The sequence below is a fragment of the Aricia agestis genome, chromosome 2, assembly GCF_905147365.1.
Source record: "Aricia agestis chromosome 2, ilAriAges1.1, whole genome shotgun sequence".
NCBI lineage: Eukaryota > Metazoa > Arthropoda > Insecta > Lepidoptera > Lycaenidae > Aricia > Aricia agestis.
In genome coordinates this window covers 18,415,003-18,430,155 of record NC_056407.1, presented here as the reverse complement: position 1 = coordinate 18,430,155, position 15,153 = coordinate 18,415,003, and the positions used below count along the sequence as shown (strand labels likewise).

Below are 15,153 nucleotides of genomic sequence, written 5' to 3'. Positions count from 1 at the left end.
ACGTTAGATTTTTTCTAAATTTACTAATAAATAAAAAATAATGCCCCGTACCCCGCCAATCGATCGACCATAAAATAAATTTGAAAGATGTTTACGATAAAATAAAAACGTAGTGGTATAGACTCATTCTTCCTGAAGATATTTAAAAAGAATAAATTTAGATAGGATCAACTTTGAAGGAAGAATCACGGGAATGCGTTACCTCGATTAACTGTACCTAGAGACAGATACAGCAAATCGGCGTAACGTAGTCCCCTAATTCCACCGCGCGCTGCTCTTGTCCCACCCTCGGAGACTTTTAGTATATTCATCTGCAGGGCAATCGCGTTATTTTTAAACGTTTCAATTCAGGTTCACATTTGCTTTGGTTGTGGTTCAGACACCTTTAGGAACAACTGTACCAACTTTCAAAACTACACGAATTATTCGGTCTGAATTCCTTAATTTTCCCAAGCTAAACATACACAACAACGCACACAAAAAAAAGATGAATGATACAATTCTCTGGCTCTGGCGTGTGCGTTGCCGTGATTGGATTCGCGACGCGCATGCGCAGTGAAATTCCTCATAAATTCCTCTTAAATTTTGAGGAAGCGATAGCGGAAGAGGATTTTTTAATTTTTATTTATGAGGATGCGGTAGCGGTTGAGGAACCCAAAATATTGCGGAACTTCCTCATTATGAGGAAGCGGAAGAGGAATCCTCAGCAACCCTAATGCGCGGATTACCCCCTCTAGTTTTTCCCAGCAATCTTAAAAATAAGCGTATCCCATACAAAAAAATTTAAACATTTGAATAAAGTAATTTTCTAATCCAGATGAAAGCAAACTTGGATAGCTGAGGTTTGGATAATCAATTTTTTTAATTGATTATCCAAATTTTTTCCAAATTAGTTAGGAACCATTTTTAGAAAATGTCATTTTATTCGTGTTTTTACCGAGCGAAGCTCGGTCAAATAGCTAGTTAGGTATATATATACTAAAAAGTAAAAACTACAAGTATTGGATTTTGTCAGTAACTTACTTGGCGCGAAAGGAATTAATCAGCTGTCTATGACATGGATGATGGAAATCACATTTGCCGGCATAAAATGTTAGTGCAACAATTTACAGTCAACTCGTAAACTAAAATTTTGCATTTACATTCCACATGCGCTATTTTTAAACATTATAATTACATTTTTACGTTTTTTCCTTCGTATATAAAAACAACAAAACATCTAAATTAAAAATATCTGATACCATATTGGTGCCGGTCACCGACGAATGACGATATCACTTTCGACATTATGAATCCCACCAAAAACATTTTCATGTAAAAATGTTGCCAAGATGAGAACATAATATTATTATAAAATTGCGTGCAAAAAAAAATTAGTATTAAATAAATGTTGGAATCGTTTTAAAGGTAGTACAATAAGGATTTAATTATTGCTATAGTTATTGTAATGGACATTGTCCAAAAAAAATCACATGTACTTTTTATATTTTTTTTTCGTTAAAAAAGGGTATTTTAAGAATATAAATTAAATAATTTTGAAATTCATTGGCTAGTTTTTTCTCAATAATTTTTTAATAAGTAATTCGTATTATTATTTAATAATTCGTGGCAGATGGCGGTCGTACGTCATTTGGTTGTGTTAAGTCAAAGTCAGTCATGAATGATGATCTGTAGGCTGGGTTGGACATAACCCAACAAAATTACGTAGGACAGCCATTTGCCTATGAACACCACACATATTTCGTAGATTCACGTCTATTGTCAACGGATGCATCTGATATCCGGTTGGCTCAGCTCTAGAGAGACTCTACCGGTCAGTCTGAACTTTCACAGATTCTAGCGTATAGGTACCTAGTTTAACTATAAATCAAAGTCATAGTGTATAAGTGTTGGCATATTCGTTATAATAAAGCCACAATATATAAATGTATATTGTGTTCGCAAAATTATATTAAGTAATTCGTTGAAAGCGAAACGAATAATGGATATAAATTTAATTTAACCTTGTTCACGAGTTGCGAGTATATTGACACAAAATGAGTAAGTAATTTAATATTGGCACAGCGAATAATTTAATTGAATCGTAATGTAACCGCTAACGTTTTATATGTTCGAGTCGTCACGTGACACGTCTCGACTCAATTCGGGGAGCACAAAGATCAATTATTATCATACATAAAGTGAGATCAAAATGCCTGGCGCGATGAATGAGCATGGGAAATAGGACGTTTTGTGTAACCGAGGCGAAAACAAATACGACCGACTTGCGACTTGCTAGCTAACGCGGAGGAAGTAAAAGTCGCTTTAATATTTTATATCGCTTTATGTGGAGCGTTTCCAGCGAAGTCGGATATTGGCGGAGTCCGTGTAATACTCATCTCGATTTTACACTTATGTTATTCCACCGGAGCCAAGTTTTTACGTGTCACGGAATTTATGGGACACGCGCTCCGCTGGTGATGGTGCTAAACACTTCTACTAAAATCGTAGTTAAAAAGTTAATTACATCGACTGATACAATAATTACGTCCATATACATGCTGACGTGTGTCTGTTTGTCTGTTACCACTTCACGCTCAAACCGCTGAACCGAATTTGCTTAAAATTTGGAATGGAGATACTGCGACTTGTGAGACCCGGGGAAGGACATAAGTAGGATACTTTTTATCTCGAAAAATGGACGGTTACCGGGCGAGAAACGAATTTTGGCACAAAGGAATTGCGGGCGTCATATAGTACAAAATAATACTTTAGGATTTTTAGTAGATGAATGAAAAATGTGTTTTCATTAGCGGTATAAAAGGTTTCAGAGTTGACGACCACGAGTCACCACTCGCGAGATAACAGAATCTAAGGGTCGCGAGTCGTTAGATGTTTAAAAAGGATCCCAAATTAAAAAAGAAAACCCCTAATGATGTCGGGTTGTGTACTGTGTAGACAAACATGTTGTTTTAAGTCTTAACCTTTTTGACCGTTGAGGTGAAAAAATAATAAAGAAAATTAAAAATTTTCTCGCGTAGGCCAAGCTTTTGTGTTCATTGTAGAAATGGGAACAGTTTCTACAAAGAACACCAAACTACCTTTCGAAATTCATTCGATTGATATTATTCTAGATCCGGATAAAAGTTCACGGAGTCTGCCTTAGATCAACCCACTTTAACTCGAAATAAACTTTTCGTCGAGCGTCTTATGTTTTTGTTGCTCAAATATTTATCAATCGCGGCGCAGCGCACTCGTCCGCGAGGGATCGCTTCCAGATGTGTAGTAATAATTTGGATTGACCCAAATGAAAAATGTAATGTAAACTGTAAACATTAGTCCGTCGGACGGTACTAACATTCGGCTGGCGGTGTTCGAATTTAGAACGCCGCACATCCGTTTCCTATATGCCGCTAATGGTATTCGCATCTCTAAACGTATCCAGAAATATTCCCGTGCTGCGCTAGCGGGCCGTATGTACAAACTGTGCATCTTTTATATTATGTAGATACACGCTGCGTTCGCATGTAGATAGCCTCTATGTTTCAACAAACTTTACGACAACATTCGTTTGTTTACCTTTCGCAATTCGTACACGGTTGCAACTTTTATTTTCAAGATTCATATTTTGTAGATTACGTAAGTAATTTTTTAATGAATTCGAATATTTTAAAATCTTGCGATATCGGTAAATACTCGCTTATTAATGCAAAATATTCGTTATCGCATCGAGTTAATTAAAAATGTAAATGTCGAGGTACGTCGCTTTAATTTTGTTAATTAATATAAAAATTTTACTTTATTGCATACGTGCAGCCGCGACGCGAAATTCGGAGTCGGACTCATTTAAATAATCACCGGTAAAAAAGGACATTTTGTGCTCATTGTGTAAAATGTATTATTTTTATGTAAGCCTATTGACATAATACTGCTCGAAGCTGATCACTCGCTTGCTTTTCTAGAGCCAGGTTCGATCCCCGAGATAATGTACCTAGACAGTAGAGCAGACTAGCAGAGACTTATGTTACTAGAGTCCTATTGAGAAGCGACGAACACTTTAAAACAGGCTTACTTTTAAAACAGGGCGTTAAAAGTTAACCTACAACGCAATCCTGGAATATCTAGAAACAACAACGAGGTATACGATAACGATGTCTATGTAGACTTGTTCAAAAACTTGGTAACGAGTATGTGGAGCCAAAACAAAATAAAGCAACAATTTCTGTCTTTTGAACGTGTTCATTATTCAAATACAAAACAAATAACCGTATGTTAGGTTTGCGCTCTAACTACGTACAAAAAGGTGGGGTGTCTATACCTACATCATTTACTGGGAGCACAACGCGAAACTCCTGTTTGTTTTGTTCCTACACCTATCGAACCCGCCGGAGGTGTGTCCTCCTGATTTCTCTTTCGTCTTCAGTTATTGGAATCTCATACTCCCTGAGCTGCCAGGAATGTTTTTATTAAACGTCGCGCGCTTTCGTTGACAGATAATAAAAAATTAAAGAGGAACCTTTTCGTACGAACAGTTTTTATGTGTTTGTAGTACTCTGAATTTCCTTAAATAAATTATGAGCCATCTTTACATACCTAATGCGCCGCGCCCTTTACTCCGACATCTTAGCACTAAAAACATTAACAGACGCTTTTCCTTTCATTGCAGATTTTCCCCGAATAGAAATCGGCCCCGAAAACCCCCTGCGAGTTGAGATCGACGGCACCGCGACCATGGAGTGCAAGGTGGACGCCAAGCCCAAGGTCAACTCCGTCAAGTGGACCAGGAACGGCAAATACATCTCCAACTCCTTCGTGCACACCGTCCAGGGCGCGACCGTGCAGGACTCCGGCAAGTACACCTGCAGCGCCGACAACGGCCTCGGCCGCCCCGGCGAGAAGGAGATCTACCTGGACGTCATGTTCCCGCCCACCGTCACCGTCGATTCCAAGACCTACGAGGCCGAGGAGGGCGGCACCGTAGAGATCCGCTGCGACGTCTCCGCCAATCCCGAGCCCATCTCCGTCGAGTGGACGATGGAGGGGCGCACCGACTTCCGCCAGAAGGGGAACACGCTGTTCTTGAGCAAGATCGAGGCCGACATGGCCGGCACGTACGTGTGCCGCGCCGTCAACGTGATCGCCACGAGCGGCGGCGCCCGCGCCGAGCGCGCCAGCAGCGCCTCCGTCGCCGTGCTGGTGCGCCACAAGCCGGGCCGCGCGCACATCGCGCCCGACCGCCCCGTCGCGCAGGAGGGCGCCGTCGTCACCATGACGTGCAGCGCCAAGCCGCCCGGCTGGCCCGCGCCGCAGTACCGCTGGTTCCGCGACATCGACGCCGGCGACACCAAGCCCAACGTGCTCGCGACCGGCAGCAAGTACACGATCCCGAGCGCGCACCTCGGCAGCGAGGGCGTGTACCACTGCCAGGCGACCAACGAGCTCGGCCACGGCGAGCTGGCCACCGTCAACCTGGAGGTGTACCAGCCGCCGCGCTTCCAGTCGAAGCTGCAGCCGCACGTGATCAAGAACTCGGGCGAGCGCAACTACTCGCTGTCGTGCGTGGCGCTGGGCAAGCCGATGCCGAGCGTGCGGTGGTTCAAGGACAACTCGGAGATCCGGCCGGACGCGAACCTGTACGAGGTGGCGACGGCGGTGAACGAGAGCCGCAACGCCGTGTTCGATGTGCACAGCACGCTGCGGTTCCGCGGCCGCGCGCGCCCCTCCGGCGACGACCTGCTGCCCGCCGACCGCGGCGTCTACACCTGCGCCTTCGAGAACGAGGTCAAGAAGGTCGAGTCCACCATGCAGCTGCGCATCGAGCGTGAGTCACATTTTATTCATTTATAAGAAACGTCAAGTTGTTACTTTACTAGTTTACTCTGAAATGTAATCAGGTTAGGGTTGCCAGATGTCCGGTATTTAAGCGTACAGTCCGGTATTTTCGAGACCTGTCCGGTAAAAAATAAACATACCGGACAGAACAATGTCCGGTCTTTTGAGGAAAGTTGGTGTTACTGGTACCTAGTTTTAGGTGATTTTAATTTTTTTAGAAGCTCCTACCTTACCTTTATTTCGTTAAGTAAATTATAGTCCCGCGCGGCTTCGCCCGCGTAAATTAGGAATTTTACGAAACCGTACATTTTCCCATAAAAATAGCTTATGTCCCTACTCCCTTCACTTGGTCTACTCTATATCTGTGCCAAATATTGCCATAAAAATTGCTCCAGTAGTTCGTAATTTCTAATATTTCCCCCATTTTTCCCACATTTTCCTGAGTTTATACGTGGGAGAGCCATGCTTCGGCACGAATGGGCCGGCTCGACCGGAGAAATACCACGTTCTCACAGAAAACCGGCGTGAAACAGCGCTTGCGCTGTGTTTCGCCGAGTGAGTGAGTTTACCGGAGGCCCAATCCCCTACCCTATTCCCTTCCCTACCCTCCCCTATTCCCTTCCCTTCCCATCCCTACCCTCCCCTATTCCCTTCCCTACCCTCCCCTATTCCCTTCCCTTCCCATCCCTACCCTCCCCTATTCCCTCTTAAAAGGCCGGCAACGCACCTGCAGCTCTTCTGATGCTGCGAGTGTCCATGGGCGACGGAAGTTGCTTTCCACCAGGTGACCCGTTTGCTCGTTTGTTTCATAAAAAAAAAAAAAAAGTTTCTTCGGTCGTATTAGTTTTAGCGTGATAATAATATATAGCCTTACTCGATAAATGAGCTATCTAACACTGAAATAAGTTTTTAAATCGGACCTGTAGTTCCTGAGATTAAGGCGTTCAAGCAAACATACTCTTCAGGTTTATATTATTAGGTAGGTATAGATTTTTTTAATTATCGCTTGACAAACTCGAGTCACGATCTAAAAGACTATGAAAAGTACCAATAAAAGGGTGTCATTATGTAGGCTCGTAAGTCATAACCATGGGACGATGCATGGTATAATATTATTGTAGTGATGATGATGAATGTAATTTGCATAGTAGCATAAGCTTTCTGTTCTTAAAACAACGCTGAAACTCCCAAACTTGTATCTATAAAGAATCAGGAGTTCTCTCAGCACCTTCCGAACCACGGTATACCAGGTATATCTCGGTGCAAAATCTTACTTGTTAGTAGCATATGCTTAGAATACTTCTCACGAAACCGAAGTCACCACATGTTTCCCTATAAATGTTGAGGAGTTCCCTCGATTACTTATGGATCCTTCATCACATCACTACTTTTGTGAATATAAGACCAAATTGGGATGATACCCTATATACCAAAAGAAAAATTTTGAAAATCGGTTAACAAACGGCGGAGTAATCGTTGAACATAAGAAAACGAACATAACACCTCCCCTATTTTGAAAGTCGGTTAAAATTGTAGCCTATGTGTTATTCTGAGGTGTAAGCTATGATATTGTAAAGTTTCATTAAAATCCGTTCAGTAGTTTTTGCGTGAAAGAGTAACAAACATCCATACAATACATCCAAACAAACTTTCGCCTTTATAATATTAGTAGGATAATGGCGACCACAATTAAATGACCGTATTTTATAATATAAAAAACTGTATTTTAGCGACTTTCCGTACAACACCACAACCCCCACCCCCGTTTGGACTTTGGGTTTGTCCGGTATTTTTTCGCGACTCACCTGGCAGCCCTAAATCAGGGATATATACTTACTACATAATATTATAATCTAGGTGGCCCAGACAATGCTAGGACAAATATAGTAATTCAGCAGCGTCTATTTTCGTTAACTCTAGTAAAATGATTGATAAATTAAGTGTACATTATTGGTGGTCTACATGAGGTCATATTATACTCGGTGACGTTGGAAATATCTGCCCATATAATGCTAAGTGCTGCGGCGTCGATGCCACAGCGAGCGGTATTCGACGGTAGACTTTGAAGTTATTAAAATCCGCAACTGTCGCTAACTAGAAACTGTATTATCTTGATGTTTCTGATACCGGAACTTACTAACAAAAGGGCAGGTAATGTTTAATTTAAATGAATATAGGAAATAAGGAAGACAAACATTTACTATCATTGGGTTCTGTTTGTGTTTAGTAATTAGTGTTCCTCTCAGCCGTTGCAGTGCTCTGTCAGCCGTTATTACCTATTGTTTCAGCTTACTACATGTTGGCTCGATATTAAACTATAATAATTAATAGAGATACGCAAGGCGAGTCTGAATTAATCCAGCGTCTAGCGACGACGACGTGAAGACTTCCTTGACATGTTAGACTTGCAGTATTTATATCAGTTCCGTGCACAAAGCACGGTGTTATTTAATTAACTTAGGTATATAATGTATGCTTTTGCGTTGAAAGGAATGAAACTGAATTGGTAATTTTGCTTACTTATAAGTTATAACCACCAAAAGATTACTAACCAGCAGATTTTTTGTTTATTAATTGGTTAATTTAACAGTAACATTGTCCTACAAATAGAACAATCCTCCATCCATATTTTAGGACCAATCAAATCAAAATATTAAATCCTTTCTATCTCTGTTAGCTACCACTTTCGAAAATTTTCGCTGAGAAAATTGTGATTAATCATTAAAATTGTGTTTCATCTTCGTTCAGGAATCAGGACCCTAGACTATTGAATCTTCTTCAAATTGGCACAGATCACAAGTGTACAAAAAAGCGATTGAAGCCTAGATGTCAGTATTAGGTCGACGACTAGGTACTAAGTACTAGGTAGTTGGTTGTCGCGGACAAGTAACGGGCCGGCCTCGACTGACTCACAGCTTTCCATTGCAGATCACTGACTAGTCATATATTTTATCGCCCTTACTAATAAAAATATTTAAACTCGACAAAATTTATACAATGTTTTGTCCTTGTCCGTTACATTGGAAAAGGGGCTTCATTGACAAGGACAAATTATTATTGTATAGACTTTGGAGGGTCTATTAAATGCTTATTGCTTAGCCGTTTCAGCTGGAATATCCAGAAAGTTTCTCGTCGAAAACTGTAAATTACATCAATCATTATATTAAGCCCTACTGCATTTATGTTGCCAGCCAACTACCTGTTACTAAGTGAATATCGACGGCGGAGAAATTCTGCTCGGTTAAGTTCTAAAAGCTTTTTGATTATTTACAAAGACCAACGCGGCATAAGTGGCAGCGTAGGACGGGCGTAGGACGAGGGAGTTTCGAGTGCGTTGAGATTTGAGAAGGATAAAATTGGCGAGGTCAACACGTAGCGACCGAATCCTGGAAATACGAGATCCGGGATTTTCAATACTTAACACTACGAATAATAAAAACTAAGGAAATATAACTCCCATACTATTACTGTTTAAAATTTAATTCCTCTCGAACCATAGACTTATAATCTCGATCTGTCATGTAACGTCCGCCTAATACCGCTCGAGGCCACTTAAATATTGCAAATGTATTGAAATGTGTACCTAACCTGCCACACGACGTTTTTTTTACGCGCGTTTGTATCGTTACAAACGCAAGTTGAACTCTCAGCAAACGCAAGGAAGCCGACACGCTTGAAAGCAAAAATAAGGATCGTGTAAAGGTTAACCCCGTTACCCCATAACCTCATTTTTGTATTGATACAAACGCACGTTTTCACGTTTTTCGAACGCAACTAGGACGTGCTGTAAGCGCGCGCTTGTATCGCGTCTGTATCGCGTCTGTATCGCGTCTGTATCGCGTTTATATCGCGTTCGTGTCGCGGTGGGGGACACGGCGCGCGAGCCCCTCCACCCGTTGTTCCCCGCTGAATCGCAGTGTGTTTGTATCGATAAAACGCGTGTTCAAAGCTGCGCGTTTCAATAGCGTTCAACTTGCGTTTGTAATCTGTATCGATACAAACGCGCGTTAAAAGCGCGCTTCATTAGCGTTTATCCTGTGTTTGTATACAAACGCGCGTTGTATTTGCGTCAAAAAAGAGTGTAATATCTGCCAAAACGCGATAAAAACGCGCAGGTGACGCGCGCATCAGAAACGCACGTCGACAGTCAACGTCGTGTGGGAGGGCCTTAAGGTACACATTTTTGACAAGTATTGTAGAGCATGTTTTTTGACGGAGTTACTTTTCTGTAGTTTTTATTATTCGTAAACTTAACAATAAAAAATAAGTATGCAGGATTTTGCACTGATAGGAGGAAAATTCTCTATCTTCTCTATGTTTTGTTTGTTATATTTTCATTATAACGAATGTTGAAGCACGAAAGCTCGATTATGAATTTCGTAGTTCAATAATGATGTTTATTTATCGATTTTTTCCGTCGTGTACCTTCCTAGGTGATTATTTCTAAAGTAATAACAACTTCGCTGTAAATATTTCCAGCCGGACTGACTTTCCCAGAACGAATTTTATTCATATTTGTGTACATAGTAAATGGTACACACTACACAGTTAATAATGCTCGAGACATGTTTGTTTTTCGTTTGCTTGGAGATTATTCCATATAAGGTTGACCTCATATAACTTTTATAATGTTTATTCTCGATGACAAAATGTACATAATATTATATTCAGACAAAGTTATAAAATACTAGCTGTTGCCCGCGACTTCGTCCGCGTTAGCATAGTAGATCACATCCCAACTCCCTATTATTTATTGTACAAAAATATTCAATGTACAGAATTAACTTTCCTACGATTTTATTATATATAAGTACTTAGATGTTCCGCGCGGCATCGCTTGCGTAATTTACGAATTTTACGCTACCGTTCATTTTTCTAAATAGTCTATGTCCCTTCACATAGCCTATTCTTCATGTTTGCTAAATAACATAAAAATTGCTCCAGTAGTTCTTAAGATAATAAGCCCTTTCAAATGATTTCCCCCCGTTTTTTTCCATATTTTCCTCTATTTCTTTTGCTCTTGTTAGTTATAGCGTGATAAAATATAGCTTTTCTCGGTAAATGGGCTATCTAACACTGAAAGAATTTTTCAAATCGGATTAGTAGTTCCTGAGATTAGCGCGTTCAAATAAGCCCTTTCATATAATTTCTCCCGTTTTTTCCACATTTTCCTCTATTTCTTCGCTCCTATTAGTCTTAGCGTGATAAAATATAGCCTATAGTCTTTCTCAATCAATGAGCTATCTAACACTGAAAGAATTTTTCAAATCGGATCAGTAGTTCCTGAGATTAGCGCGTTCAAATAAGCCCTTTCAAATAATTTTCCCCTGTTTTTTTCACATTTTCCTCTATTTCTTCGCTCCTATTAGTCTTAGCGTGATGAAATATAGCCTATAGCCTTCCTCGATAAATGGGCTATCCAACAGTAAAATAATTTTTCAAATCGGACCAGTAATTCCTGAGATTAGCGCGTTCAAACAAACAAACAAACAAACTCTGTAGAATTATAATATTAGTACAGATTAACATGGCGAATAACAACAACTACTAAACTTTACTCGATAGACAAGAACAGCGCACTAATTTCATGACGCTTTGAAATATTTTTATCGTTTTGCCGTGGACGTCCACGATATTACCGTCACGTCCAAAATTGTAAAAGCGCACAATAGCGCATTATCTTATATCTTTAAACGAGCAATTCTTGTATATTTATAATTGGAATCTCGAAATCGGCTCCAACGATTTTCATGAAATTTAGTATATATAGGGGGGTTTCGGGGGCGATAAACCGATCTTAGCTAGGAATCATTTTTAGAAAATGACATTTCATTCGTGTTTTATCGAATACCGAGCAAAGCTCGGTCAAATAGCTAGTTATTATTATTCTACAAAATTATAGGACGTTCAGAAGTAACTTGCCTCTGAGTGTTGTGAGTAACCTTTATTATAATAGTCGGCATAGAGGCGTTGTCAGATGGTGCCTATTTCGCAACGTATTTGTAAAATTTGAAATTAATATTCCAACAGTCTTTCGGTTGCGGTAGTTAAGGTTAGCGTTCAGTTGTTCTACAGCCAAACTTCAAACGAGCACCCCTTATCAGATTGGCGTCGGGGTGCAGTTCGAACTTTGTTCTTTGAATTGCTCCAACCTCCTTTGATTTATTTAAATATTACGCTGCTTCCAATTTAATGATAAACTTAATTGCGGAAAACATGGGCCTTCTAATTATTTTTTCTGCATGCATTCTATTCAAGCTAGGATAAATCGGATTACAACTCAGGGCCTCAGAGACTACCCAAACTAAACACGACCACTTTACACTTTGATTCGTTTAACTTGTCAGTATTGTCATGAAGAGGCTAGATCGGCAACTACTAATCCGTTGGCATCTTAGTTATATGTTAAAAAAAACAACGAAAGCCAGCAATATGATTTTCTGTAGTACTTATGAAATCTCGATGTGCCAATAACTAAATGCTTGTTCAGACACAGCGGGAACCGCGCGGTTTGGACTCGTGCGTTTTAACCGCCCGCAGCTTTTAACGAAGGCGTTGCATTACAGCGTTCACGCTTAACCGCTCGGTTTCTGCACGGGAAACGCGCGGTTCTGGCTATGTCTGAACAAGCACTAAATGTTGCACCTTGTAACAAAATTTTAATATTGCAGATGAGCCGATATCGATAAAACAGCAGAACAAAGTCGCGTACGACATAATGGAGAACGCGGAGATATCGTGTCGGGTGCAGGCGTACCCGAAGCCCGAGTTCCAATGGTACTTCGGCACCAACGGCGCGCCGCTCCAGATGTCATCCGACGGCCACTACGAGATCACCACCACCACCGACAACAACGACGTCTACCTCAGCGTGCTGCTCATCAGGAGCATCAAGAGCCAGGACTACGGCGACTATCACTGCAAGGTAGAGACAATATCGTGTAAAGGTGATAACCTATAGATATATACACCTTCTCCTTGACTGTCCTGCTCTACTACAGAGCAGAAACAGGCACCTTGGTCGCTACGAATACTCATCCACAGGAAATTCGTGGCACCAACCTCAGCCACATCGTTCAATTCATGAGCATTTGGTTGGGGAGGGTATTCTAACGCGAAGGAGTCACAATAGATCCTCGAGGGTCGCAGTGATATCAGGGCTACAATGACCCTTTCAGGACAAAAAAAAGGTGATCGCACGTTTATCAGCACGCACGCGCCGAACGCGTCGCATTTTAGAATTCGTTCTATGAAATGATGTGAAACATCCTACCGTACGTGCCGTATTTCGTGCACTATGCGGTGCGTTCGACGCGTACGGCGCGTACGGTGCTGACAAATGTACGATCAGCTGATCTGTCAAACTCAAACGTTAAACCGTCCCGTTTATTTCAAGTACGATAAAGAGATGTTGGTCCAGTCGTTTCTGGGAAGTTTGGTAACAACACTACGACACTACAATTTTATACGCAGAAAGAATAAAGATACTATATTATTTTGTGTTTGTTGTCTTTCTGTAAAAGTGTGTTTCAGCTTTTTCTTCCCATGCTCTGCGCAAAATCTGAAACAGATTGCATAAGCCTAATAGAACTTTTTCCCGTGTACTTAGAGAATATTGCTAAAAAATATTCAAGTATGAAGTAGTTAACTTTTGCATAATGTTTTATTCAACTCCTTAGGTGAAGAACTCGTTGGGCAGCATCCGACCACAGATACGACTGCAGCCGAAGGGCGCGCCGGAGGCCCCGAAGGCTCTAGCCAGTCAGAAGGTAAGCCATATTTTATGAAATTTATTGTATGTTTAAAATTTACTTTGTTGTTGTAGTCTGATGTGGCTTGGGTTATTTATAGAGATATTTTTTTGCTATACTATTCATCCGTTACTGGTCTCCTTGTTATCAAAGTGGTCTCACACCTTCCGGTAATCCGGCTTAATATTATATTCAATCATACATTTTGCCGCGGGGTAGTCGGTTACCGGAAGGTGCGAAAAGGGGCTAACAGGATCCATGTAAAATACGAACTTGTGTCATAGTAAAAGGATATGGTAATTTGGTTATTTTTATTAGGGTTCCATACCAAAAGGGCAAAAATCCTACTACTGAGTCTTCGCTGTCTGTTCGTCTGTTCGAACGAGTCCGACTCGCACTTGGCCGTTTTTTATAATTACGCCAAACAGTTTAAGCCCGGGCGCGCACTAGCGGCCAGGCCGCGGCGGCCATCGAGATAGATATTTTAGTATGAAACCGCCATAGACGACGCACCTGGCCGCAACGCGGCCACACCATACTTTCTACAGAGCTAGATTTAGGGTTCTTCAGTATTCTATACCATCGAGCCTATACATAATCAAAACATTCCACCAGGTGGGGCCGACATACGTGACCCTGAAATGGGAGTCGGGATTCGACGGCGGGTTGTCCAGCACCAAATACTTCGTGTTGTACCGGCGCGTGCGCAGCCTGGACGGCGAGCGGTGCGTCGCCGACAAGCCCGAGACCTACGACTGGCGGGAGTATGACTGCCGACGCTCCAACCCCTGCAACGTGACGCGACTGGAGCAACACAACTCCTATCACTTTAAGGTGCGTATTCATCGAAGTAGATGCTAGCGTAGCTTAGCAGCTGTAGCTATTTAGGGTAGGTTGCACCAGAGGCATCGTTGAAGTTAAAGTTATGGTCAAAGTTATGGTTATAGTTAAGGCTAATTTAACTTTAACCTTAACTTTGACCACAGAATTTGACAGAAGACGGTGCTGGTCCGACAAGGCTTTAAATGTACGTGGGCGGGGGCGCTGCTGGTAAAGGAGAACCATGAAGCTAATATAGAGAGGGGGTGTCAAGCTCCGCCCACTTTTCAATCTTTCATCTATCGGCTAAAAGCAAAACTACTAGCTTAGGTCGATGTTGATGTTACTACGTAGTTAAGCTCTCTAACACTAGATGTCAAAATTCTTGAATATTATGGGACGTACTCAGAACTTTAAAAAATGTATATTATTAATCATTATAATAAGTGCAATTAATAAAGTAAGGGTTAGTATTTTGACCGATTTTTTAATGTAAAATAAGGGGACATACGATTAACGAGTCACCTGATAAACTCAAACTTTTTTATTCAGAATAAATTTTTGCAAATGTTCTCTGAACGTCTACATGATGCCTACCACCGGTGATAGAAAGCAACTTCCGTCGCCCATGGACACTCGCAACATCAGCAGAGCTACAGGTGCATTGCCGGCCTTTTAAGAGGTAATAGGGGGGGGGGGGGGGGGGGGAGAGGCGGATCGCAATGATAGTTTTGTTTGCTAAAAAGTAGCGTTAGCAAAATTCTGATAGCAT

The 15,153-nt window shown here is 41.4% G+C and overlaps 1 protein-coding gene across 1 annotated transcript in view; it reads left to right on the top strand.

The window, feature by feature from the left end:
- LOC121739822 (hemicentin-2) overlaps positions 1 to 15,153 on the top strand; it is a 115,646-nt gene that overhangs the window by 68,305 nt on the left and 32,188 nt on the right. Inside the window, exons 5-8 of the mRNA XM_042132403.1 lie at positions 4,646 to 5,800; positions 12,483 to 12,736; positions 13,491 to 13,580; positions 14,178 to 14,396. Of these exons, the coding sequence (XP_041988337.1) occupies positions 4,646 to 5,800; positions 12,483 to 12,736; positions 13,491 to 13,580; positions 14,178 to 14,396 (1,718 nt within the window). The remainder of the gene's footprint in view (positions 1 to 4,645; positions 5,801 to 12,482; positions 12,737 to 13,490; positions 13,581 to 14,177; positions 14,397 to 15,153) is intronic.